This window comes from Trichosurus vulpecula, chromosome 7 (genome assembly GCF_011100635.1).
Source record: "Trichosurus vulpecula isolate mTriVul1 chromosome 7, mTriVul1.pri, whole genome shotgun sequence".
Classification (NCBI taxonomy): Eukaryota; Metazoa; Chordata; class Mammalia; order Diprotodontia; family Phalangeridae; genus Trichosurus; species Trichosurus vulpecula.
In genome coordinates this window covers 33,766,880-33,794,608 of record NC_050579.1, presented here as the reverse complement: position 1 = coordinate 33,794,608, position 27,729 = coordinate 33,766,880, and the positions used below count along the sequence as shown (strand labels likewise).

Below are 27,729 nucleotides of genomic sequence, written 5' to 3'. Positions count from 1 at the left end.
GAGAGACAGAGATACAGACAGAGACAGACAGAGGGAAGGAAGCAGAGAGCGAGGCAGAGAGACAGAGAGAGAGAGAATGAAAATGGGGGAGAGAAACAGAGAGAGACAAAGAGACAGAGAGACACAGAATGGGAGAGAGAGAGACAGAAAGAGACAGAGACAAGAGAGAGACAGAGAGAAGGAGATAGAGACAGAGACAGACAGAGAGAGGGAGGGAAGCAGAGAGCGAGGCAGAGAGACAGAGAGAAAGGAGGAGGGAGGAGAGGGAGGGAGAGAAGGAGAGGATGAGAGAACAGAGAGAGAATGTGGTTTTTGAAGCTTCTCTAGTGTTGTGGGGAACTGTCAAAAGATTTTAACTCCCTCCCTTCTCCCTGGCCACCTCCTCCTGCATTCCCATGCCCAGCTGCCTTCTTCTGCATCGCTGGTGCCATCTAGTGAGCCCTAGTGGTACTGCTATTTGCATCTGGGGGTGTCTGAGTTCAGAATACAGAATATTAGAATTGAAATCATTTTACAAGTGGTGGGGGGGAGATAGGACTCTTGAGCCTGAAGAAGGGAAGATTTAGTAGGGATGGTTAGAAGGGGGATTAGACTCGGTCTTCTTGGCCCCAGAGGCAGAATCAGGAGGCGATTCAAGCTCAGCTTGGGGAGGAATTTCACAGCTATTGGAGCTGTGGCAGATGAATACCTTGCCTCTTCTCCAATGGGGATCCTTGGGTGGAGGTAAGGGGACCATTTGGAGGGGATGTTATGGTGGGGGATCCTCTTCAGCTGCCTCCATAGATCCTATGGTCCTTCCTACTCTTGAGACTCTCTAAAGCCAGACAAGGGAAGGAAATTACCAAAGCTCCCACAGCTGGTTAGTAGCAGAGCCAGGACCAAAAGTCTCTGTAGTGCAGTGGAAAGAATACTGGACTTTCAGTCATAGGAACTGGGTTTAAATGCTACAGCTATTCACTTAATATCCGTGAGACTTTGGGAAAATCATTGCACATTTCTCAGCATCAGTTTCCCTCTCTGTAAAAAGGAAGAAGTTGGCCTCAATGCCCCCTAAGGTCCTTCCCACTTTAAATCCTATAATCAGGATGCCAGTTTCCTGTCTCCTAATCACTAGGCCAAAATACAAAGGCCTAGGCGTAAGTTGGAGAAGTTCTCCCCAACAAATACCACCCATCATTTATCGCTCTCTGTTTTAACCCTGCTTCCTTTTCATGTTGAGGAGGAAATTCTAATGTTCACCCCACAACAGCTCCCTAGTGGCCATTTACCTCCTCCCCTGGCTCTGTTTCAACTCATTGGAAGATCAGGATGGCAGAATGTGCCCCCCCCCCCCAACCCTAGCTTCAGGCATCAAAAGTTTTTAATTACCTCCCGACTCTAATTGCCCCAGTTTGGATTCTATTCATGCCTATGTCCTAGTAATCTGCTCTCTCTGAGGGGAAACTCTGCTGGCTTGGCTTGGCTTGGCATGGGCCCTTCTTTTCCTGCGTCCCCAGGGCCGTTCAAATGAAATAAAGAAATTGAGTCGTACATCCAGACAAATGATTTATCTAGCAAGGCATGCGGTTGTGGGAACAAATCAGGTCCAAGGCTCTCGGCAGCAAAAGATCCAGAACCTTAGTTTCTATGCAGCTAACATACAATTTGGAGGGAGTAAAAAACAGTAAAAACAGGATTATTAGGAAAGGGAGAGGGGTAGTTTTGTGACATTCCTTAAGTCAGGGGACCTTTAGGAGGGGGAAAAGTTTTGTGACTTCTCCAAAATCAGGTGACTTATAAGCTGCTGAAACTTAGCTTCACAAAATGGTGGAGAAAGCCAAAATGGAGTCACTGATGTTATTTTTCTTGCAACAGGACTCAGTGTTTTGGTAAAGGACTTAAATGTTCCTGGCACAGCTCTCCATCAGTCTGGTGTGTCACAGCCCCTCCCCATCAGGGTTTCCTGTGGTGATCCTGGCAGCCTGGGGGATTCTGGGTTGGGTCTGACCATTGTTGTGGTTGCTCTTGCCCTGGGCAGCAGCACCAGCCTAATGCTCATGCTGTCTGTGCTCTGGGCACCCATGCCTGAAATGGGGTGTCACTGTTATTCTTTTCTTCCTGGGCAGCCTACACCAGGAGGCTTAGGAAGGGTGTGTTAATGCTTGAGCTGGGCCTTGGAGGGAATGAAAGATCTGAATGATTAGACAGAGGCTGAGGCAGGGAGGGCATCTCAGTTCCTAGAGTTTGAAGGATGAAGTTAGGATGAGATCGAATCCTTTGAGTATCTCTTTATAAAAAAAAAATAAAAACTATACTTATATGGCACTTTATTTTGCTGTGGGACTATAGTCAAGTCTCTTGCCAACCCAGCCTCAGTTTCTTCATCTGTAAAATGAGGATAATCAGACTTGCCCTCCCTCCCTTCTTCCCTCCAAAGGGGTTGCACTGAGGAAGTTGCTGTCCCCTTTAAATCTGAGTTATAATTACACTTACTTTTGCACGCGTTGTTTCCTTCAATCCTCCCCGTCAGTCCTGTAAGGTAGGTTTATAGAATTTTAGATCTAGAGGTAGAAGGGACCTTAGAGTTCAGCTAGTCTCACCCTTTCGTTGTAAAGACGGAGAAATTGAAGCCCAAAAAGGTTAAGCCACCTAGCCAAGGTTGTGCAGGTAGAAGTCTAAGAGGCAGAATTTGAACCCAGGTCTTCATCCTCCAAGTCTTTGCTTTGAACTCTGCTTTCAACTATGTCTCGCTACATCCCCAGTGTGGAAGTGCAAATATAATTGTCCCTTTTTTGTGAAATAGAGGCTGAAGAATTCACATGCCTAAGAACAAGAACTGGTAATTAGCAAAGCCAGAACTTGGAATATCATTTGGAATTTTCTTGGCATTTCCTTCTCCAGCTCATTTTACAGATGAGGAAACCAAGGCAAACAGGGTTAAGTGACTTGCTCAGGGTCACACAGCTAGGAAGTGTCTGAGGCTGGATTTGAACTCAGGTCTTCTTCACTCCAGGCCTGATACTTTATCCACTGCACCACCTAGCTGCTGCTGGAATATCACAAGTTTCTCTGAGGCCACTACTTCAACTCCCTTGTTTTGAAGATGGGGATACTGAGACCCAGGAATGCTAAGTATCTTGCCCAAAGTCACACAGGTAATAAATGTCAGAGGCAGGATTTGGATCCTGGTCTTTTGACTTTGAAGTCCAGTACTCCTACCACTGTAACTAACAAGCTTGTGGTTTGGGATTTGATGCTGTAGAAATAGAATGTATGCCCTAAGTGAACTGCTTTGCTATATTAAGCTCATTGGGCCCTGTCTTCTGGCTTTTGGCAGTGTCTGGGTAGGCTGTGGTTGAATGCAGGAGATTTCAGAAAAGGAAGAAGGTAGATTCTGCATACTCTTCAGGTTACAGTCTTCCCAGCAGTAGAATGCATTATTAAAGTGATGATTTATAAGCACTTAAAAAGTAACCATGGGCTTCTTAAGAACAAAGTACATCAGACTAATCTTATTATGCTAATAGTATATTGAAGAATGCCATGAATACCTGGATTCAAACGAGGCATTTGACAAAGGTTCTCAAGGTGTCCTTGTGGACCACTTGAAGAGATGTAGATTAGATAATAGTACAATTAGGGCAATTAAGGACTAGGCCCCAAAAGAGCAAAAATGAATGGATCGACATTGGCCTGGAAGGAAGTCTCTAGCATAATGGACTCTAACATTGCCTCTAAACTAGTCAACATAGGATCCTAAATCACAGAATCCTTGATTTGCACCAGTCATACATCTAATATCACAGATAGTATTTTTTTCAGATTTCTTCTGGCTTGTATCAGGCAGGGACAACTAATAAATTGGATGGGAGGTTTGGGGTCCAAAGGGGTCATATGACGGCAGGCTTAAACATTGATTTGAATGGAAAAAAGTTGAAATTTCATGGTGTATGGATATAAAATCCTATATTTCAGTTCAGAAAATCTGCTGTATAAGTGCGGAACAGGGCAGGTATGGCTAGACAGCAGTTGGAAAAAAAAAATCTGGGGGTTTTAGCATCTGCTAACCTACCATGAGTCAACGGTGCAATGTGAGAGCCAAGAAATGAACTGTCATCTGACTTCCTTAGGAAAAGCTTATTGTTCAGAGTAGGGAGAAGATGGTAGTGTGTCCAGCCCTCTCCTCGGCCCTAGTCAGACCATTTCTAGAGTACAGTACTGAGTCCAGGGCACCAGGTTTTGGGGAAGATGTTGCCAAAGTACAGTCTATCTGGAGGAGAGAGACGGGGACGGCAGGAGGACTTGAATCCACACCCTCCAAAGATAGACAGAAGGAGCCCGAGATTGTGAACCTGGAGAAGAGAAGACTGGGTGTTTGGAAAGGGGAGAGACCTGATGCTATGTCCTAGTATGTGAAGAGGAATTTCCTTAGCTCCAGAGAAGAAGTGTGTCATGGTGGTGGTTAAGAGGCTGGCGTTGGGGTTAGAAAGGCCTGGGTTCGTATCCTACCTTAGAGAACTCACTAGCTATGTAACCTTGGTCTGAATGAGTACACAGAGGCTGAGGTGGAGAGGGCACATTAGCTTTAATGTTTGAAGGATGAAGTTAAGAGATACAACAAGTCAACAGGCATTTATTTTAGTACCTACTATGTGCCAGACACTGAGGATACAAAGGCAAAAAAATCCCTACCCTCAAGGGATTTACAGTCTAATGTGAGGATACCCCAAGACAAACACATACAAAATAAACGTGAAGAAGTTAACTAGAAAGTAGTTTGGGAGGATAGCAGTTGGGGGGACAGGGAATATCAGGAAAAGCATTTCAGAGAATGGGATTCTTGGCTTTTTTGTGCCCTGGACCCCTCTGGCAGTCTAGGGAGGCCTGTGGGCCCCTTCTCAGAATAATGTTTTTTAAATCCATAAAATAAATCATCTTTTTTTTTTTTGAGGCAGTTGGGGTTAAGTGACTTGCCTAGGGTCACACAGCCAGGATCTGTAGTAGTCAAGTATCTGAGGCCAGATTTGAATTCAGGCCCTCCTGACTCCAGGGCTGGTGCTCTAATGCATCACCTAAAATAAATTACATTAAAATTACAAAGGAAACCAAAGACTGGGGGAGGAAGCGAGATATAATTTTTCCCATTCAATCCTTGGACCTCTAGTTTATGAACCCCTCAGTATGGAAAGTGTTTTGAAAGAAGTTAGTTCTCTGAGTCAGCAGGGAGGAGGGAATGCATTTCAGGCAGGGGATCAGGCCAGTACCACGGCATGGAGATGGGACATGTGGCATGCCATGTGTAAGGAACAGACAGAAAGGTGGCCAGCTGGGCTGGACTGCGGAATGTGGGAAGGGGAGCAATGTATAAGGAAGCTGGGATGAGACAAGCATTTATTAAGCGCTTAATGTGTGCCAAGCCATGTGTGAAGCTAGAAAGAGATCAGTGTCCATCTATGAAGGGCTTGAGAAGCTGTAGCTTGTGCTAGAGGCAATGGGGGGCCAGTGCAGTTGGTCGTGAGGTGTCAGACCTGTGCTCGAGCAAAATGAGGATGTGTTAGAGGATAGACCTGAGTCAGGGAGGCCAGTTAAGGGACCATCGCAGTATTCCATGCAGCTAATCGAAGATCGTGTCACATTTATCTCATTGTTAACTTATATTCCATTTTCGGACTGCTCTGGAGGTAGCAAGTTCCCCTCCATTTGAGCAAAGGCTGGATGGCCGAATGGTCAAGGATGGTATAGAGGAAGATTCATGTTCAGGTTGCATTTGGTCTCTGATTCACCTCTCCCCCACCCCACTCAAATATTCTGACTTCCATAACCGAATACAGCCTTGAAGATGCTCTGGAACCGAATGCAGCTTTGAATATTGATATAATATTATGATATAACAATGTCTTATATTATTGTTTCTAATATGAGGTAAATATTGTACAAGCACTTAGCACAGGGCCTGGCACAGAGTAGGAGGTTAATAAATGCTTCTCTCCCCCCACAGTATCCTTCAGAAACAAGTCTCTTCCTCACCCTAATAGTCGTCTTCCGACCTTTCCTTTCTGCCATTTCTCATCCTCATCATTTCTCACCTGTTCGGATACCACCCTCAGGCTCCAACTAAGCCCTCCCAAATATGTGACTCATTAATCTCCACTTTGCAGATTTCACTCCCCGTAGGCCTCTCTTCCTCCCCTGGGCAAACCTGTCTCTGTCACCTCTTTTTAAACCTTAGCCAAAACTCTGCTCCTCTACGAAGCGCTTCTCTGATCCAGCTCCCTCCAGGTCTAAAAGTCAGGAATCAATTACTGACTTAGAAGCAGGTACTAACTCGTCTTCCTTTTAGAATGGCACTTCACAGTTGCTAATGAGTTGATTTATAAGGGTTCTTAAATCATGGATGGGATGGCCATGTTCTCCCTCTGTCCAAATAGATGGTAAAGTCATAGCTAACATTGATCCACCAAAGTTCTTTATGAGGCCCCAGTGTGATATAGAGATGATTCTGTGTTCTAGAAGGTCATGCCAGCTGAATGTAAGTTGCTTTTGTAAGTTCCACCAAGGTGGACAGCCTTCTGGGTTTGTGCCCACAGGGAGAAGATAGAGTGCCAGGCCTAGAGTCAGAAAGACCTGAGTTCAGATTTGGCCTTAGATATATCCTAGCTGTGTGACCCAGGGCAAGTCACTTAGCCCTCTTTGCCTCAGTTTCCTCATCTGTAAAATGAGCTGGAGAAGGAAATGGTGACCCTCTCCAATATTTTTGCCAAGAAAACCCCCAAATGGAGTTGTGAAGAGTTGGACACAACTGAAAAATGACTAAGAACATTTATGTGGTGCTTACTATGCACTAGGCACTGTGCTAAGCCCTTTACAATTATTATCTCATTTGAGCCTCACAACAACCCGGGAGGTAGGTGTTATTATTAGCTACTTTTTACAGATGAAGAAACTGAGATAAACCAGGAGAAGTGACTTACCCAGGGTCACGCAGCTAGTAAGAGTCTGAGGCTGGATTTGAACTCAGATCTCCCTGATTCTCCAGGCCTAGGGCTCTATATACTTTGCCACCTGTCTGCTATCCAAGAACCAACCTATCTAAGTTTGGAGAGCCTTATCCATAGACGGGCTATAAGGCGATGAATTTTTCAACCTTTCAACTCTTTAAGAAAAATCATTGATGTGTTTTCTTTTCACATCCCCTTTATTTCCCTCTTCCACCGCTCCAAAGGCCCATGCCTCATCACAAAGAATAAAAAAAGCAATTCAGCAAAACTAACAGGTGCGCCCATAGGCCTCTGCCCTGAAGAAGGGAGGGGAGGGCAGCAGAATGTTGTAGCAGGTTGTTGTAGAAGGGTGATCTGCTTGGGTGAAGGCCGTGCCTGCTTCTTTGGAATCCTGGATACTCAAAGTGAAGGTTTATGTATAGTGGTGTATTTGAGGCTCCCGACAACCTTGGGGGAGTAGAAAGGGAAGCTTTTATCCCTACTGCGGATGGGCACACTGAGGCGGGTCCCACAGGCAGCGGGTGGCAAAGTCAGCATTCACACTCAGCCCATCCACTTCAGATGGTGTGTACTCTCCTGGCCTTCATGCTGTTTCCCCAAGAGCAGGAACGTCACTTTCTGCTGGCTTCACAGTCAGCCGTGGCTCCTGGGTCGAGAGTCAGCTCACAGTGGATGTTAAGTATCGGGAAGAGGACGCTGGATTTGGATTTAAGATCTGGGCTTGAATCCTGACTCTACTGTTCATGACCCTGTGTGACTGTGGGCAGATCTGGACGGCTTTGAGGTCTCTCCGCCATCTAGATCCTGTGAAATGTTGCTGACGTCGTGTCTCTCACTCCCAGTGGATATTCTCAGTATCTTGTTTGGTTTTTCCCCACCTGCTTGCTATGGAGTGTTTCTCCACTAGTTGGTGCTAGTGAGTCCATATCGTACGTCTTAGATGGCTTTTATTTAGTTTTTATTTCTGATTTGAAAGGTGTCAAGCAACCGTTCAACACTAGGGCACCTCGAATGGATGAAAAGGCATTTATTAAGCCCTTACTGGATACAAAAACAAGCAAGAAGATGGGCCCTGCCCTGAGGGAGGGGGAGGGGGAAGACATAAAGCCATCTCTCTGGCCCCATGTCTTCAGCCCTCAGCAGACCTTAGCTAAGGGGCCAGGTGACTGGAGGAGCAGAGACTCGGGATGGCTCAGAGATGGAGGCTTTGTTAGAGCTGCTTCTGGGCCTCAGCTTTGATAGCTACAGGCACCAGGGGTACTTGTGCCTGAGAAGAGGGTTACCTAGATGTAGTGTAGGTGAAAAGGTACTGAATTTGGAGTCAGGAGGGACCTGTGTTCAAATCATGCCTCTGACATTTTCTCTAGCTGTGTGACTATGGTCCAGTCACTTGACTGCTCTGTGCTCTAGTGTCTCCATCTGGAAAACAGGAATGATAATATCTCTTACAGCGCTGTTGGGAAGATCCAAGGAGATCCATATAGAGAGCATTTTGTAAGCCTCGTGAGTTAGGATTGGGGTTTTTAATTTAAAAATTCTTATTTTTTAGCATTCTTTTTAAAATTTTGAATTCTGACTCTTTCCTTCCTTCCAGCTCCACCCCCACCTTGAGAAGGCAAGCACTGATATCCATTATATATGTGAAGTCGCACAAGACGTACTTTGATATTTAGCTGTGTCACCAAAAAAAAAAAACCCACAAGAAAAATAAAGTAAAAAAAAAAGATGTGCTTGATTACAGCTGTTACTGTTAGTAGTTAGAGCTGTCCAGAGGAAAAATAGAGTGCTTCAGGAGGTTAGCTCTCTCCAGGGGTTTTCGTAGGAGTATAGACTCTCAGAGACCATCTAGTCTGACCCATCCTGATTTTACAGGAAAGTGAAGTGGCACAAGTAACCCGAGGTGGGATTCCAACCCAGAGCCAGTGACGCCGTTCTCAGAGGCTCAGGCAACCATTTGTTATTATATATAGTAGGGTTCTTGGTGTTACTTTGTGAGTGGGACTAGATGTCTTCTTAGGTTCCCTTCAGGCCGAGATGATGTGATTTTTCAGTGGGGGAGGGGGAAGAGAATTGTAATGCTGTGGCCCAGAGTTCTTAATCTATCCCAACCAACACCGCAGCTGAAGTTGACATTCTGTGTAGTATTCTGCACCCATAGCTCCCCCACCCCTTTCACAAAGAAGGGAGGGAGTTGCATTCTCATATTTCTCTTCCTAGGACCACGTTTGGTCGTTATGATTTAGCAGCGTTCAGTATCGATCGTTTGGGGGCTGTTCTTGGCTCTAACGTTATTGTAATCACCATGTGTGTGGTGGCCCTGGTTCTTCTGACTTCACTTTGCATCAGTCCCTATAATTCTTCTCTGGATGCCCCTCAGTAAGAGGGATGTTAGCATGCGGTGGTTTGTTAGAAGAGGCCAGCAAAGGTGGGGGGGTGGGGCATTGTGAGGAAAGGTTGGAAAAAAAGTGATCCTGTGGAAATCTGACCTTCTAAGGAGAGGCAGATGGGCTTGGGGATTCAGTAGTTAGCTTGGAGAGAAGGTATCTTGACTTAGGTTACTGATTGTTGTTCGGTCATTTTTTCAGTAGTGTCTGACTCTGTTACCCCATATCAGGTTTTCTTGGCAGAGATATTGGAGTGGTTTGCTCTTTTCTTCTCCAGCTCATTTGACAGAGTTAAGCGACCTGCCCAGGGCCACACAGCTAGTAAGTATCTGAGGCAGGATTTGAACTCAGGAAGATGAGTCTTCCAGACTCCATGGCAGCACCTAGCTGGCCTTAGGTGACTGATTACTGCCTTCCGAATATTTGACAAAGGCAATTATGTGAAAGAAGAATGAGCTTGCTCTGGATAGCTTCAAACAAGTGGGTTGGTGGAAGTTTTGTGGAGTCTGGTTTGAGCTCACTATAAGGAGGAACTTCCTGTCAATTAGAAAGAGAAAATCATGGAATGGGCTACTGGGGGGGTGGAGGGGGGGTGTAGTAATTAATGATAATAATAATAATAAATGGTAATAAACTATTTGGTGGGACTGCAAAAGCTGGCCCTTAGAGAGCACTTTGCAGACGTTATTTCCTTTATGCCTAGGACTCCTCTGTGAGGTAGGTCCTGATGAAAAGTGAAGTCAGAAGAACCAGGGCCACTACATATACGATGATTACAATATCATTTTATGGATAAAAACACTGGGACTCAAAGCAGTTGAATTGCCCAGGATCACACAGGTGGTGTCAGAGGCTGGATTTGAACCCACATCTTTCTGGCTTCAAGTCAAGCACTGTCTCCTTTATGCCACCTAGCTGCCACTTAATAAGGCTCCCAGTGGAGAGATTGTATACTCCCAGGGAGCAGGGCCTGTCTTTGCCTGTCTTTATCTCCATCACTTAGCAAAATGCCTAGCACATAGTAGGTGCCTAATAAATGCACGTTGGCTTTTGACTTGACTACATTCAGCAGATTTTTATTAGGCACCTGCTGTATGCCAGACATTGGGGATTCAAAGGCAAAAATGAAAATCTTTGCTCTCTAGGAGTTTGTATTGTACTTGGGAGGGGAGGGCGGGGGTGGGGGGTGGGGGGAGATGCTGCCTCTTTGTCGCCAGAAATAAGAGGCTAAAACTATGTGACTGTTGGGGATGTTGTAAAAGCAATTTCTGCATTGAGGGAGAGAGGGAGAGAGATGAGATACGATGTCCCCTTTTGCGCTAAGATTTTGTGGCTTAATTAAAACATTGCTCTGGAGCTGGGAGGGCCGTCACAGGCCATGTAGTGACCCCACCCCCCATTTTACAGATGAGGAAACTGAAGCCCTTAAAGGTTATGTGACTTGCCTAAGGTCACAGTAAGTGAACTCTGACTCAAAGTACAGTGTTCTTTCCCCTGAGACACTCTAGGCCTAGACCAAGACAGTAGCAGTGGAGGAAGAGAAGGGACAGATTGAAGAATTGACAGGATTAGGGGGGAGGGGCAAAGGAGTCAAAAACGACCCCAGAGTTTTAACCTCAAGCAAACGAGAGAATGACAGAAGTAGGGAAGTCAGAAGGGAAAGCTGCTTTGAGGCAGCAGCAGAGGACTTTGGTTTGGAATGTTCTAAGTTTGAGGTTACAGTGGAGTATCTAGGCAGAGGTGGGTCCAATTCAAGCATGGAGCTCGGAGCTGGTGGGGGTGCAGAGCTGGGGGGAGAGAGAGAGAGAGAGAGAGAGAGAGAGAGAGAGATAGAGAGAGGGAGAGAGGGAGAGAGATCGAGCAAGCTCAACCTTGAGAAAGGATGAGTTCTCAGAGAAGGGGTGGGGGGAGATTTTAAGAAGAGAAGAGCAAAGGGCTGAAACTGGGGCTGGGGGAAACATCCCCATTCAGAGGGTAGAAGGAGAAAGAGCAGCCAGAAGGGGGAGCTGGGGGTGGGGGGTGGGGGCTAGGCGAAAAGAGTTCCAAGGAAGGTAGTCAGCTGTGTCGTATACCCCAGAGTACAAAAGAAGGGACTCCTGGGAGGAGGATTTGCTACAAAGGTGATAATTTTTTTTCTTAATAGTATTTTATTTTTTCCCCCAATTACATGTAAAAATAGTTTTCAGCATTCATTTTTGTAAAATTTTGAGTTCCAAACATTTCTCCTTCCTTCCCTCCCCTCCCCTCTCCGCAAGACAGCAAATAATCTGACATAGGTTATACATGTACAATCATATTAATCATATTTCCACATTAGTCATGTTGAGAAAGAAGAATCAGAACAAAAGGGGAAAACCACAAGAAAGAAAAAAAAGTGAAAATAGTCTGCTTCAATCTGCGTTCAGACTCCATAGTTCTTTCTCTGTGTGTGGATAGCGTTTCCCATCATGAATCTTTCAGGGTTGTCTTGGATCATTGTATTGCTGAGAAGAGCTAAGTCTATCATAGTTGGTCATTGCACAATGTTGCTGTTACTGTATACAACATTCTCCTGGTTCTGCTCACTTCGCTCAACATCAGTTCATGTAAGTCTTTCCAGGTTTATATGAAATCTGCCTGCTCATCATTTCTTATAGAACAAAAATATTACATTTATATACCACAACTTGTTCAGCCATTCCGCAATTGATGGGCATCCCTTCAATTTCCAGTTCTTAGCCACCACAAAAAGAGCTGCTATGAATGTTTTTGTACATGTGGGTTCTTTTCCCATTTTTATGATCTCTTTGGGTTACAGACCTAGAAGTGGTGTTGCTGGGTCAAAGGATATGCACAGTTTTATAACCCTTTGGGCATAGTTCCAAATTGCTCTCCAGAATGGTTAGATCAGTTCACAACTCTACCAACAATGTATTAGTGTTCCAGTTTTCCCACATCTTCTCCAACATGTATTGTTTCCCTTTTCTGTTATATTAGCCAATCTGATAGTTGCGAGGTGGTACCTCAGATTTGTCTTAATTTGCATTTCTCTGATCAATGGTAATTTAGAGCATTTTTTTGTATGATTACAGATAGTTTTAATTTCTTCATCTGAAAACTGTCTGTTCATGTCCTTTGACCAATTATCAACTGGGGAATGACTTGTATTCTTATAAATTTGACTCAGTTCTCTATATATTTTAGAAATGAGAAAAGGTGGTCACTGTTGACTGGAGAGGATGTTTTAGGGAATGTGGTAGGGATGGGAGCCAGGTGCCAACGTGGTAAGGAAACAGAAAGGTTTGGGTTTAAACAGTCACAAACAACTGGTTGGGAAGGAAATGGAAGACTCCAGTATATAGTGGTCATGTGGGAAAGAAAAAAAGGAATCTTTGTGAGAAAATTTCCTAAAGTATACTAGTTCTTGAGGTGTAGGCTGGGTTCAAATCCTTTCTCTGATACTTGGGGCAACTAGGTGGTACCATAGTGTACAGAGCCCCTGGCATCAGGAAGACTCATCTCCCTGAGTTCAGATCTAGCCCCAGACACTTACTTAGCTGTGTGACCCTGGGCAAATCACTTCACCCTGTTTGCCTCAGTTTCCTCAATCTGTAAAATGAGTTGTAGAAGGAAATGGTAAAATGCTCCAGTATCTTTGCCAAGAAAACCCCAAATGGGGTTTGGGAGAGTCAGACATGACTACTCAATAACAACAACAAACTATGTAACTCTGGTTTCTACTTTCTCTCAGTTTCCTTTTCTGTAAAATCAGGGGGTATTGGACTAGGTGGCCGTTAAGGCCTCTTACAGTTCTAGATCTATGATCCTTTAATCCCTAGAGGACTGAGGATTTGGTTTTTTTCTTTCTGAAAGGTGTTTGTGTGTCAAAAGGAAGGAATTTCTAACCCCTGCTGAAGTCATCTGACCTTCAGTTTAGCTTTGAAAGAAATCATAGAAGCCACTTGGTGCAGGCATTCTTAACTTGGGGGTCTGTGAACTTGTTTTAAAAAATATTTTGATATCTGTCTTTCAGTAATTGGTTTCTTGTGTAATCCTGTATATTTTATTTTATGCATTTAAAAACCTAATTTTTAGAAGGGGTCCATAGACTTCCCTAGACACCATCCCAGGGGGCCAGGATACACAAAATCATCGAGACATCCCCCCCCCCCCCAATCTAGTCTGGCTCAAGTTTTCCTGACTTCACATCCAGTGTATACACTATTCACTGTATCATTTAGCTGCCTCTTAAAAGATTCGGAGGTAGTGCTTTCAATAGAGAGACTGAATTTAACAAACTTTTATTAAGCACCAACTGTGTACAAGGTATTGGGATACACAGGCATAAATGAAGATGTCCTTGCTCCCAAGGAGTTTGTATTCTACATCATGGTGGAGGAGGGAACTGTAGATAAAACATGAGCACAGATGAGTAAATCCAAGGTAATTTAAGGGGGGGAGGGAAAGGGAGAGGGGGGGGAGGAAGGGAGGGAAAGGGAGAGGGACAGGGAGAGGGAGGGAGGGGTGGGGGAGGGAGGGAAAGGGAGTGGGGTGGGGTGGGGGGGGCAGAGAGAAGCAGCTGGGTTAGTATCTGACCTGTATGGCTGTATATTAGATCAAGCAGGAACCTCGGAAGCCTCTGTTTTTACAGATGAGGAAACTGAGGCTTGGGGCGATGCAGGACCTTGCCCAAAGAAACATAGTTAGTAAGCATCGGAGGCAGAATTTGAACTCGGGTCCTCTGACTCCAGAGCCAGGTGACCATCAGGATTTGGGGGTCCAGGACTGGGTGGGTGTCACTGGGGTGCTCATAATCAGGATGGTAAACTTCATCAAATCTTGCTCCTTTGCTGGGGTGGGGTGAAGTTGTCAGAGGGGGAGACCCTGGACTGGGGTCTTCATCTTCCATCTTTCATGCTTTCTTGTCTGGCTGGGATGGTTGGGCTCATCATCGTGTCTTAGGAGTTGGTGAGTGTTGGATGGGAGATAGAGCTGTAGGTAGAGAGACCCAGGGTCTCAGCAGGCTCATGGGTATTATCCAGAACATTAGGCGTTGTCCTTTCCCAAGCCCTGGGAATGGCCTCTCCCCTCCAAACCAAATGTGGAATTGTGGCTGAAAGGCCCTTCAGATGTGCCATGGCTATTTATAACCAGACCCAGGGCTGGGCCAAGGGAAAATCCAGTGACAAGGGGGAAGGAGCCAAGTCCTGAAGTTCTTAGGAAGCTGGGAGTCGTGTGGGGAAGCAGTGGGTGGGGCTTCGCTGAACTCTGCCAGAGAGGGGCCCCCTCCTGCCACACATTGGCTGACATCGAGGTACCCTCTGGGGTTTTGGGGAAATCAGAGCTCTTGCCCCCAGGCCCGGGAGATTCCAATAGACTGGCTCTGTAGCCAGGAGGAGTCCTGCCGTCCTGAAGGGAAGCCCTGTCCACTCTGCTGGCCAGTGTGGCAAGGAGCCCACTTGGACATCGACTTGGACCTGTCTTTCCAGCAGATTATTTTTAAGTCCAAAAAAAAAAAACACAGGACTGATTATCTTCCTTTTCCAGTTGTGAGGAGGGGAGGAGATCCTGACTCTTCTCAGTGCTACTTTCCTACCTTTCCCTTCCCAATATTGGAATGGTCTACCCTGGAATAGCTCTAGCTAGATATGGTGGCCTTTGAGGAGGTGGCTTATGTGTGGGAGTGTGGGAAATCTGGGTAACAGGTGCATGAGGACAAAATGAGGAGCATTCAGTGAAAGGGGGTTGGGGAGAGACTGTGCCGAGTATGTAGAGAGGAATGTAAAGGGTTAAAGATGAGGAAAGGGAAGGGAAGGCAGCTGGTAGTGCAATGGATGGGGCACTGGGCCTGGAGTCAAGAAGACCCAAGTTCAAATCCAGACACTTACTAACTGTGTGACCCTGGTCAAGTCACCTAACCTCTGTCTGCCTCAGCTACCTTAACTGTAAAATGGGGATAGCAATAATACTGCCCTCCCAGGTGCTCTTACTTTCTCCTTCCCAAGTATGGTGGGAGGCCTTGATATAAAGGGTTAGAGATGAAGAAAGAACAGGAACTCGCAGTCAAGTCCTGGATATGCTGACTGTGTGATGGTGGGTGAGACATTTCACTTCTCAGCAGCTCAGCAACATTAGGAAGACAAGTTGCTGAGCAGGTAGTGATCTGCACTAATAAAGAGAGTTTCCTTGCCTGGGAGTTCTCAACAACATTGAAATCTCAGGTCTGATTGAAAGAAGGGAAAGTCCTTGATGGAGCTGCTGCAGGATGGGTAGCATCATTGGGTGCTGTAGGGGACGCAGAGGAAGCTAAGCAACATTCATGGTCCTACAGGGAGAGTTGGAGCAGAATGGAAGACCCTGGGCCACGAATGCAATGATGAGCCTTGTGGTCCTTCCAGGCTTCCAGGTGCTTCCACAATGTGCACTGCCTTCCCTAATGTAGACTGAGACCCCTGCAAGTTAGAGGGTTGCTGGGAATCAGCCTGCTGATTGGATGTCTCTGAAAGCAGCTCGACATTTCATCTGCCAATGGCTGTGGACCCACAGCCATCTAGTCCACCCCTCCCCCCATTGTACAGATGAAGAAATTGAGGCTGAGTATGGTGAAGTGGCTTGCCCATCACTTTAGTGAGTCCTTTCCATGAGGAAGCTCCGCAGATCCTAGCTCACAGCTACAGAGAGGAGAGGGAGGTTGCTGGGGAGCTCCTGGAAGACAGCATCACTCTGTCTCACCCCTTCTAGAAGCATGTGGCAGAGGTGAGATTGAAACCCAGGTCCTGCGACTCCAGACATAGCAGCACTCTTCCCACAGCCGGTGCCACACTGCCCAGACACTCTGTCTCTCTGTCTCTGTCTCTCCCCCGCCCTGCCCCTTTCCTCTCTCCTCTCTTCTCTCTTTCTTGCTCTTCATTCCCTCATCTCTGTCTCTGGATGTCTCTCTCTCTCTCTTGCTTTGTCTTTCTCTTCATTCTCAACTCTCCCTTTCTTGTCATTCTCTCTCTTTAGTCTCTCATCTGTCTGTCTGTCTCTCAGAGCAGGAAGAAGCCCACGTGGGCTGGGATAACCAGGAGGATTTGCAGAAGGGGTGGGATGATGTCTGTTGCAATGGAGATCAGGGAGATTGGTGAAGGAAGTCTGCCTGGCAAGAGGCTTCTGGACGGGAAAGGCTGGCCTCAGCTTGGGTGATAGGCCTTCAAATCCTGGCTCTGCCACTTACCCTTTGGACAAGACTCTTCACCCCCCTCCTCCAAGCCTCAGTTTCCTTATTTGTAAAATGAGAGGGTTAGATTAGACAACTCCTAAGGTAAATTCTTGCTCTTAACTTTTAGCCTGAGAGCCCTTCTAACTGTCCATCTGTGATCCAAAAGCCACAGTTTGGACCAGGCCTGTTTGGTCATTAAAACCCTGCTGCTGTGAGATTTGCAGAAAGTGGCTGACCAGGAATGGGTGGAATCCAGGTGGATTATGACCTAAGATTGGGCAGGATTGGGGTGGAGGTGGAGGAAAGGGGGGAAAGGAGGGAGAGGGAGAGAGAATTTTTTTTCCTCCTTTTTTCTCTCTATTTCCTGACCCAACTGACACATCCCACTGACAGTCTTGGTCCTGAAATTTTGGCTAAGTATCAGTGTTGTGTGGTAGAAGGATATGGTCCTAGGCTGCTGCCACCAAGCTCATGTCATTTGTCTTCTGAGGCGGATAGGGATGTTGGCAAGCCTAGCTGTGAGGCCAAAGCATGGGCTTCTGGGACCCTGGGATAGCAGGATGAACTGAGCTTTAAAAACAAACAAACACAAAACCAAGAAATCCATAAGGAAAGTGGGTGGGGGCAGGAGTGCTAAGAAGCATATGAATGTATATGTGCTGTAGAGTCTGGTTGAGTAGGTTTGGGCACTAAGGAAAGGACATTGAGCAAAGCCCAAGTGGGGCAGAGGGAGAAGGGGGTGCTGGGTCTCTCCTGGCCAGGTGTGAGCAGAATATGTGGCTGCTGGTGGGAGTCATGGGTACAGTGGAAAAAGCTCTAATTCTGAAGGCAGAGGACCTGAGTTCAAATGCCAGTTCTGCCACCTGTGTGACATTGAGCAAATCATTTCACTCCCCTAGGTCGTGGTTGTCTCATCTGTCCAAGGTCCAGTGCTGGACCAGATGGCCCCTGTGGTCCCTTCTAGCTCTGGAGCCAGGATCCTTTAAATCACTTCACTTTGCTCATTGGTGAAATGGAGAAGTTGGGCTGGCTGGCCTCTAAGGTCCTTTCCAAGTCAAGATCTGGGCTCCTGTGCTCCTTTCAGCTCTAACTCGAGGCTTTTGTGATCCTGGGAGGAGCCAAGAGGCTAGTCTGGTGAGGCACTAGTGCCCCAGAGGGTTAAGTAGCCCTCACTCCTTTCCTCTGCCCCCACCTGCTTCATTACAGGGTTCTGAAGGCTCAGTCCTGTTCCCAGGAGTTGGGCTCACAGGCTGCCCTGAGGCTAGGTCCCAACTTGAGCTGCCCCCTCTCTCACTGTGCTGGGGCTGCTGCTCTGCTGATGGGTTGTAAATAGGAGCAGTCCTTCTGAGGTCCTGGGAGGCCAGACACTTCCCCTTCCCTCCCCTCCTAGAGCCCTGCATCTGGCTCTGCTGCCAGCCTCCCCTGTGAGGAGCCCTGTGCCAGTGCGCCCAGTGACCACAGAGAGGGAACAGCTCCATCTCACAAGTCAAGACGTGCATTTCCTGTATATTAATAGCAAGCTCAAACCTCCGAGTCCTGAAAGGGCGGGATTTGTGGGGCTGGGGCTGGCGCGGAGCTCACTGGACGGACTACAGAGGAGGAAGGGACTAGGGACGGGCAGCTGCAAGCAGAGGCTGGGGAGAAGGAGCAGGATCCGGGGCCGGGCAGCTCAGGGCCAGGCCGGGGCTTCCACAGGGGCTCGCTTTCCCCAGGGGCAGCAGAGACTTTAAGGAAGTAGCAGCAGTCTTGGGTGGTTTCTTTTTCCTCCAAGGGTTGGCTGCCCGTTTATCTCTGGTGACAGCCCCCGGAATTTGAGCAGTGCTTGCAAGGGCAGGCTGGAGGCAGCCAGAGCCTGGCAGGGTCTGCCCTGGGAGTGGGGGACAGGGACCTCGGACCCCTCGCTTTCCTTGCTGAGAGGAGACGGGAGTGTGCAAGGCGAAAAGCTGAGAGCAGCCCAGGCAGGAGAGCGGGGAAAGCTCTCATAATGGACTCTTTCATTGGGAGCCTGTGGCCAGGTTCCAATATTGACTCTGGGGAGGCCAGCACGCTGGTGTAGGCCTGCTAGACTCCTGCGGTCCCCCGCCCTTCCCTCCCTTGCTCTCTCAGCGGCTGCCCCCAGCCCCTTCAGAGCTGCCGCTGCTGCTGCCGCTGCGTGGGACCCGCCGGCTTCCTGTTTGGCCTCTGCCTGCTGCGGCTCCAGCGGCCATGGAAGAGGAAGAGGAGGCGATAGGCTTTCTCGACAAGGTCTTGGAGGATGAAGATGTGTTTGTCTTGGAAGAGTGTGATCTGGGGACCCCAACCAGCCCGGACTCGGGCTCCCCGTTTCTGGTGGCAGTGAAGGTGGGAGCATGACGCAGACGCTGCCTAAGCGCCTGTCAGGGCAGGGGAGGGTCGGGGTGGGGTGGGGGAGGCTTCCTGGGGTAGCTGGATAAGGATAGATTGTGTACACATTAAGAGAGCATGGGGAAAAATGCCTGCCTTTTGCACCAGCCCCAGGGCTGAACAGTAATGACCGAGGGCATGGCCAGCTGGCCTGGGAAGGGGGGAGGGGGCCTGCTGGCTGGGGGGGGGGGGGCGGTGCTAGAATGAAGCAGAGCCGATGCATGCCTCTCCCTGGGCCAGCTGTTCTCCAGGGGAGTGGCTGCCCACAGCTGCCAGCCCCCAGCCCAGCTGGGCTGTTGGGGGCTCCCCTCAGCTCTAACATAATCAGCCCTGTTGCTGTGTGAAGCCTGTAAAAGCCCCTGCCCCGGCATAGCTGGCTGACATGGGTCTGGGAGAAGATGATTCATTTGCCTCCATGGTAACAGTAGTGCTGTGGCTCCGGGTAGATGTCCAGGATGTGGGGCTGAGAAAATTCCTCCAGCCTGGATACTGGGACATTGGATGAGGCCACGTGAAGCAGGACAGGGTTAGGAGAGTCTGCAGGTCCCAGATTATCGGGGTTGCTGGGAGCAGAACAGGGTCAGGACCCAGGCTGGTGGGAGGCTCTTGGACCTGCCTGCCTCTCACCACCTGGGTGACCTGGGGCGAACCTCAGCCCCTTTGGGCCTCAGTCTCATCTTGCTGTAAAATGGGTAGGCACAGTGTCATAGTGGACAGAGCAGGCCTTGGAGCCAGGAAGACTGCATGACCCTGGACAAATCACTGTCCTTTCAAGCCCCCACATAGCTCTCTTAAATCTGTAAGTTGCAGAGCAGGTCAGATCTGCATTGGTGAACAGAGTTTTCTCACTGGGAGTTTCCTATCAATGAAAATAAAGATCCACCCCTCCCAACCCCCACCAAAAAAATTTAGTTGACCTTAAAGCACCTCGGTCCAGTGAAAAGAGCAGTCATTGGCTTTGGGGTCACAGAACTGACCTGGGTTCAGATTCTGCCTCTCACACTTAATAGTTGTGACCACAGACAAATCACTTCACTGCCGTGTGCCTCAGTTTCCTCATTGGTAAAATGAAAGATTTGGACTAGATGGCCCAAAAGGTCCTTTCCCCCATAGATCTATGAGTCTGTGATCCTCAGTGTTAATTAGATGAGCCTGGGCAGGCCCATCTAGGGGAGCACCTGCTAACCATTGGCCTTGCCCATGGCCAACACCTCACGCACTGTTTAGTTGGGGAGGGGAGGAGAGAGAGGGGCCAGTAGTCCCCTTGACTATCCAGCTTGGCCTTCTCTGATTACATCAGCCATCCTCCCTGTCTCCCCTCCCCAGCCTCTACTAGTCTTTGGCCATTCAGGGAGGTGCCAGGGCCTCTGGGGGCTCTGAGCAGGGCCTGAGGGAGCAGCAACCGCCCTCCTTTTTTCCAGCCTGGGCCCACCTCTCAGTGCGTGTCTAACTTTAGCATTCTTGCTCATTTACTTTCTGTTCTGGGGCCGCTGGGGTGGGAGGGGGCATGTGTGGTGGGTGGGGGCGGGTGGGAGGGAAGCTGGTGACTAAGTGATGGCAGGGAGCCCACAGACAGAGAAGCCGAGCAGCCTGAGAGAGAATGCCCACATGTACGGACTTGGGTTTGCCCGGGAGGATGCTGCCTGCCTCCTGTCGGGTGCAGGGCCTGGATCCGCCAGGAGGCATGACTTCTAGTCTCCCCTGTAATACCCACCGTCAGTACAGTCTAGCCTGGCAGAACTCGCTGTGGAATCGTTCTCAGGACACTTAACCTCAGGGTCTCAGTCTTCTCCTATGTAAAATGATACCCATTTTGCAATTTACCTTCCCTTCCCCTCTCCCTCCCTGATGGTGTGTGTGTGTGTGTGTGTGTGTGTGTGTGTGTGTGTGTGTGTGTGTGTGTGTAAAGCTGTAATGAGATAAAATATCACAGAATTTAGAATTGGGAGAGACCTTAGCAGTCATTTAGCCTGAACTTTCATTTTACAGATGGGGAAAGCAAGGCTCATGGAGTTTGAGGTCTTACTGCTAGTAAGGGCAGCTAGGTGGCACAATGGACAGAGTGCTGGGCTGGGAATCAGGAAGACCTGAGTTCAAAACCAGCCTCAGACACTTACTAGCTGTGTGACCCTGTCACTTCGCTCTGCCTCAGTTTCCTCATCTGTAAAATGAGATGGAGAAGGAGATGGCCCACCACTCCAGAACTTTGCCAAGAAAACCCCCAAATGATGTGGTGAAAAGTCGGACACGACTTAACGACAAGTAGGCAAAGTAGGATTTGAACCTAGACCAGCTTCTCTAGCCAGGGAGTCATAGGCTTATAGGATTTTGAATTCAGAGCTGGGAGGGACCTCAAAGTTCATCTAGTTTAACTCTCCAGATAAGAAGACTTAGGCCCAGCAAGGTCTGAGCTGCCCAGGATCACACAGGCAGCATTACAGGTGCTGTCTGAAGCGCCCTCCTCTGACTCTAGGACCCATGTCGTGTCCCCACCCCCACCCCGTCCCACATGCCAGAGCTGAGGAGATGGAGAGCGCACCCTCATTGCCTCTATTTGCATGACTACTTACTTCTCTTTTCTCGAGGGCTTTTATGAATGCACGAACCCACTTTGCATCTCTGCCAGAGGAGCAGGCTGGCACCTCATGCTTGTGGCCGAACCCTTCACCCTTCACACACGTATAGGCAGTGGCCATGCCACAAGGGCCAGCCATGGGCAAGGGGCCAACGTGGCATGAGCCACACAGCCCTCCACCCAGTGTTTGAGAAGATGAGAAACTGAGGCTCCCAGGAGAGAGGTGTGATGCTGTTCCCTGGGAACTCCTCATTCTCTCCATGAGCTAGAGTTTATAGGATCATGGTTTTCATTTAAAGCAGGAACAGATCTTAGAGGTCATCTGATGCAACCCACTCATTTTTACATAAATTGAGGTCCTGAGGAACTGACTTGCCTAGGATGACTCAAGTAGTAAGTGGCTGGAGTGGGATTAGAACCTGTGTCTTCCTGCTTCAAGGGCAGCCCTCTCTCCAATGCACCATGCTTTCTCTCACTTGCTGAAGACTGGGCGGGGCTGGACGCCGGTTCTGAGGTGAGGACTTGCTAAGGTGACGGCACATGTAGGACCTTGACACTTGCACACTCGTGACCTGATCTAACGCCATTTAATGCATGGGTGTCCTTAGGCTGAAGCAATGACTCATGGAAATCTCGTGGCCCTTGGCACCCACTCTGTCCTAGACATCCTTGTTGGTGGCAGTTCCTCGGTGTCTTATGTCTTGTAACTGTTTCCTGGCTTTGGAGAGTTTGGGGCCTCTTCTGAATGTAAGACTGGCCACTTGTGCTGTAGCAGGGAGTCAGAGGATCCACATTCAAATCTCACCTCTGGGGCTCCCTGCATGTGCAAACTTGGGCAGCTATTTCATCTGGGCCCTCAGTTTCCATATCTGTAAAATGAGGGAGTTGGACAAGGCCCCTTCTTACTCTAAATCTCTGCTCCCATGAGCCTATGAATTCACCTCATCTTCCTGGGCCTCTGTTTTCTCAATGAGGTTGGTGGCCTAGATGCACCCTGGGGTGTCCCATCTCTACATCTTTGGCTCAGCCACTTCCCACCTGGGTGACTTGGATCTCAGTTTCCTCCTAAGTGAAATTGGCGTGGAGGTCCCTTCCAACTTTTGAGCCATGACCCCATGTAGCTGCCCAGCGCTGCCTTGGGACTGGGCCCTGGAGTCTTGCTGCCCACTTATTTCCTACAACAGGTTGTTTCAGGTTTTCAGCAGGTGTTGTATTGTCAGTGGAAGAGAGGTGGACCAGGTGGGCATATGCTTCTCTAGGGCATTGGGTGTGTCTTGCTAAGCACAAGAGTCTTAACCTGGGTCCATGGATAGAATTCAGGAAAATCTGTGAATTTGGGAGGAACAAAATGACATCTTCATTTTCACTAATGTCTAACTGAGAGTTAGCATTTCCTTCGCTTATTTAAAACCTTATTGTAAGAAGGGGACCAGAGGCTTCACCAGATGGCCAGGAGGTGCCAGGGAACACACAAAGTGAAGGATTCCTGGGCCAAGGAGAGCCTTGAGTCAGTCTGGCATCCATAGGCTTTCTTCTTTGTATCTAGTTGTAGTCCAAGGCAGTTCTCCCCCTATTCCTGTGGTTTTCAAAGGTCCTGGACTTCATAACTGTTAGAAGAAGATTGGGGTTCAGACTTAATCCTGACTGCTGGCCACAGGACCTTTAGCCAGTCACTGGATGTCTCTGAGCTCCAGGTGCCCCACTTGTTAAGCAGGGACAATAACCTGCCTCCCAGGACTGATGCCAGAGAAATGTTTTGTAAACTGTAGAGCCCTGGGAAATGGCAAATGAGGGCAAACCTTGTTTTAAGTTTAGAGGTCTTCTTAAGAAGCTTTGTTAAAATGAATTTTTTACATATCCTGCCACTTTCCCCTATCACCTGTGACATGAAGACTATGCCTGTCTGCCTGCCTTTCCCTCCCCCTGCCTCTTTCCTCTCTTGTCTTTGTCTGTCTCTGTCTCTGCCCCTCTCTGCCTCTGTCTGTCTGTCTCTATCTCTGTCTGTGTCTGTGTCTGCCTGTCTTCCCTTGTCTCTGTCTGTCTTTGTCTCTGTCTCTGCCTGTCCCTCTGTCTGTCTGTCTCTCTGTTTCTGTCTTTCTGTCTCTCTCTCTCTGTCTCTTTGTCTCTCTCTCTCTTTCTCTCTCTCTGATGCACAGTTGGCAGTGACGACTCATCCCTAGGCCCAGCTCCCTCTGGCTTCCTCCACCATCTCCCTTCTCAGACCTTCTTGTCTGTTACTAATTACCTGTAAACTAAAATAACAAGCCCTTGTATTTGTATGGGGCCTTACACTTTTCAAAGCAATTGTATTTATACAGAATCACAGATCTAGAGTTTGAAGGGACATCAGAGGCCATCTAGGTCTCTGATATTTTACAGATGAGGAATCTAAGTCTGGGGGAGCCCAGGGTCACATGGGTCAGAGGGAACATTTGAATCTAGGCCTTCCTGACTCCAAAGCCACCTCGCTCTCCGCTCTACCATGCCTCCCTTTACAAATATACACAAAATCTATAGCAGACAAATAGAATGTGATTTATTTTGACATGGGGGTGGGGTGGGAGGAGGCCCTAGCAGCTGGCAGGATTATGGAAGGCCTCATGGAGAAGATGGCATTTAAGCTGCCCTTTTTTTTAAAGGCAGTCAGGGTTAAGGAACTTGCCCAGGGTCATACACCTAGTAAGTATCTGAAGCTGCATTTGAACTCGGGCCCTCCTGACTCCAGGGCCAGTGCTCTGCCCACTGTCTGAGTAGCTGTCCCTTAAACTGCCTGTTGAAGTATGTCAGGGAATCTGAAAGCTAGAGAGATCTGAGAGATGAGGAGGGAATGCATTCCAGACATGGGGTGGGCAAGGGGGGCGGCCAGGGCAGAGCCACGGTAATAGGAAAGCCTCCTAGCTGTGGAACAGAAGAAGGGCCTGTTGGACTGGGATGGAGAGTGTGTCAGAGGGGAGTGATGTGTGTGAAGCCCAGAGAGGTGGGCTGCAGACTGGCTGGGGAAGGTCTTTAAAGGCCAAGCACTAGGCATCCAGCAGGACTTCTCGTGAAGGGGGGTGAGCTGCTCAGACAGGAGCATCCTTCATGAGGAGCACTTTGCAGCTGTGGGGGGCAACTGGAGATCAGGGGCCTCTCCAAGGAGCCCATTGACCAGAAAAATCCATTTGTAAATGCAGATAAAACCCACTAATTTGTTACTGATTCTGGGAGAGTTGCCTTCAAACTCCCTTCATCCTCCAGTCCAATCCCCTCTCACTCAGCTGAGTTACAGGGAGTTGGCCATCTTCAGCTGCCTCCTTTCCTCCTTGAAAGAAGGGAGAGGGTGGCGTGGGCTGCTTAAGGTGTCTCTTCCCTATTTCCTGGATGGGAGGGGTGGCAGCAGGAGGAAGTCTTCAGGGCCAGCCATGGTGGCAGGACTTTGGTGAGCCTCGTCCGGGCTGCATATTTGGGAGAGAGGCCCCCTTACAAGGCCACATCTGTTGTTGGCTTTTCTGTCCTTCCAGCCCAGCCGAACTAAGGCATGAGACTCTAAGCTGGAGAATAAGGAGGTGGGGCAAGGGCAGGGTTGGGGACACCGCTGTCAGGTTCTTATCGCCCCAATGAGATCATCTGTCAGGCCAGACTTTGACTACAGCCCTTGCAGCTGTCCCGGCCTATCACTTGGGACTTGTGCCAGAGGAAGTAAGTAGAAGGTGATTAGGGCAGCTGGGGCAGGTGTTCTGAGGGAGGGGGCTGGGAAGCATTGAGTCAGCTGTGCTGGGGCGGGGGCCTGACTGTTAGCTCAGACCCCCAGGATGATGCCAGCCATTTCTGTGTCAGGCCGGAGTGACAGCAGCATCGGGTCTGGGCTGGGGGAGGGGGGAGGGATGTGGTAGCCAACCGGGTGCCTCCTGAAAAGCCAGCTCCTCGAGGGATGGAGAGAGAAAGTCCTTTCTGACCTCTTCCCTTCCTGAAGCTTTTAGCTCAAAAGCCATGCAGAGGAAGAGGGAGTGAGCCAACAGTCCTGGCTGGCTTCTTGCCAGGAGTGACCACCCTGCCTATTTCTTATTTAGTGTTGTCTTTGAGAAGCTTATAGCAGCTTGGGAACATTGTGCCACGTGTTTGGCATGGTGCCAGGCCCTCAGTTTAACCTTTAAATTCCATAAAATTTCCAGATTGAGGAAAGGCTATGATCCAGTGGACCTTGGAGTTAGACATTCATTCCCTCTTCCCCATTCTAAGAGCCTACTATGTGTCAGGCAGTGTGCTAAAAGCTGGGAATACAAAAGAAGGCAGAAACAGACCCCCAAAATCGATGCCTGAGAGCTCACATTCTGGTAGGAGAGACAACATGCAGACAGCTAGGTGCAAACAAGCTATGGTCTCTGGAACTGGCGTGTGTGACAGAGAGAAAGAGAGAGAGAGAGAGAGAGAGAGAGAGAGATGGCAGAAAGGACCTGTATCCATTAGCTGAGGGAGGAATATAAAGTGCCAGGCCGCGTGGTCCAGTGCCTGACAGAGTGGATGGAATTCTAGTTTGAAGTCATAGGACCTAGGTTAGGATCCAGTCTCTAATACTGTTTTTGTGACCTTGGAAAGGTCATCTAAACACCTCAGTTTTTCCTCCATTAAGTGAAGGATTTGGACAACGTGGCCTCTCATGTCCCTTCCAACCATAAACACCTATGATCTTAAGTCACCTTAAATGTCTGTAAAATAAGGCAGTGGCTTCAATGGCATCAGAGATCTCATTGTCTGAATGGGCTTGCCCCAGGAAGTCCCTTGGGAGGTGGAGGGAGCTGTGCCTGTCACTTTGGATACAATATTAACTGAGCCCTGAATATTGAATGGGCAGAAATAGCCCCACTAAGTTGGAGGCTGGGATTGCACAGTGCCTGGCCCATAGTAGGTGCTTAGTAAAGGCAGGGAGAGAGGTAGAAGATTCGACAGGCTCCATCCTCTGTCATAGCTTATAGTCTGTGAAGGTCTGGGAGTGAAGCTGTGCCCCCACCCTGGCTCCTGCAGACTCTGCTCTCTGTGCCTGCCATTGTCTTGCTCTCCCAGAGCAAGCCTGCCTCCTAGTAAGGAGCCCCAGGTAGGTGTCAAGGCAGCTTGGGAGGTACAAGGCAAACTCTTGGGCTTCTTTCCCACCGAGACTACTCTTTGGGTCTGTGATCTAGCTCCAGGAAGGATCTCAGAGGCCATCTAACCCAATACTCTCATTTTATAGAGGCCTGTTCAAATGCTGTAGCAAGTGGCTGAGCCAGGATTGGAATGCAGATCTTCCCAACTCTAAATTCGGTGCTCTTTCTATTATTCCATGCCTTACAGTATAGGAAAGCAATACCGTGGAACCAGGAGTGTCTTCTCTATGAGGTTTTTTTTTTTGTGTGGGGGTTTACATGATGAGAAGGAGCTTGGAGCTCAGAGCCTCGGCCTGCGGCTGCTTGGCAGATGGCTGCTTCTGTAGATATTCCTCTGCTTGTTTTGGGTGATTCCCCACCCACTCTACCCTCCCAAGTCTCATAGGCTCTGCGGAGACACCAGGGAACAGGTTGTTGTTTGATTGTCTGGTTGTTTGGTCAGCCCCATTATGTGCTAGGGCAAATGATCAGTTTCTCTGGGTTTGGAGGGAAGAAGAGGATGGACTCCTCCATCTTCTGTACAAGAATGCCCATTTGGAAGATCAGGAGAACAGCTGAGGTTGCCGAATGTCTAGATGGAGCAGTAGCTGGTCGGGTCTGAATAGGATCGAAGGGCCTCCCTGAGACACTGCCTGTATTTTGTAGTGGAACATAGAGGAGGGGAGGGGGAGGGAGGGGGACAGAGGGAGAGGGAAGGGGAGAGGAAGGGAAGGGAAAGAGAGAAAGAGGGAGGGGAAGAGAGGGGGAGGGGAGAGAGAAAGAGGGAGAGAGAGAGAGGGAAGGGGAGAGGAAGGGAAGGGAAAGAGAGAAAGAGGGAGAAGGAGAAGAAGGGAGGGAAGGGAGAGGGAGAAAGAAAGAGGGAGAGGAAAGGAGGGAGAGGAAGGGAGGGGAGAGTTCATACCCCACATCTTTTACCTCAGGGACAGCCACTGTCACAGTCCTCTATATCCCTTAGCAACCATCCTAGCTGTGTGTCCTTCTTTGAGACTCAGTTTCCTCACTTGTAATATGGAGGTCATAATAGCACCTAGCTCACAGATGAGGTAGGTAAAGCACTTTGCCAGCTTGAGCATGGTACATGACTGCCAGCTGGGTTAAAAGACGTCGAGTC

The 27,729-nt window shown here is 48.6% G+C and overlaps 1 protein-coding gene across 4 annotated transcripts in view; it reads left to right on the top strand.

Moving 5' to 3' along the window:
- Positions 1 to 27,729, top strand: part of ABR (ABR activator of RhoGEF and GTPase) — a 294,763-nt gene that overhangs the window by 125,558 nt on the left and 141,476 nt on the right. The window contains exon 1 of one of the 4 annotated variants that reach the window (XM_036766141.1): positions 18,097 to 18,881. The exons of the other annotated variants lie outside the window; for them this stretch is intronic. Within the exon in view, the coding sequence (XP_036622036.1) occupies positions 18,747 to 18,881 (135 nt within the window). The 5' untranslated portion in view covers positions 18,097 to 18,746. Of the gene's footprint in view, positions 1 to 18,096; positions 18,882 to 27,729 lie in introns of those variants that run through there. 4 annotated transcript variants of the gene reach the window in all.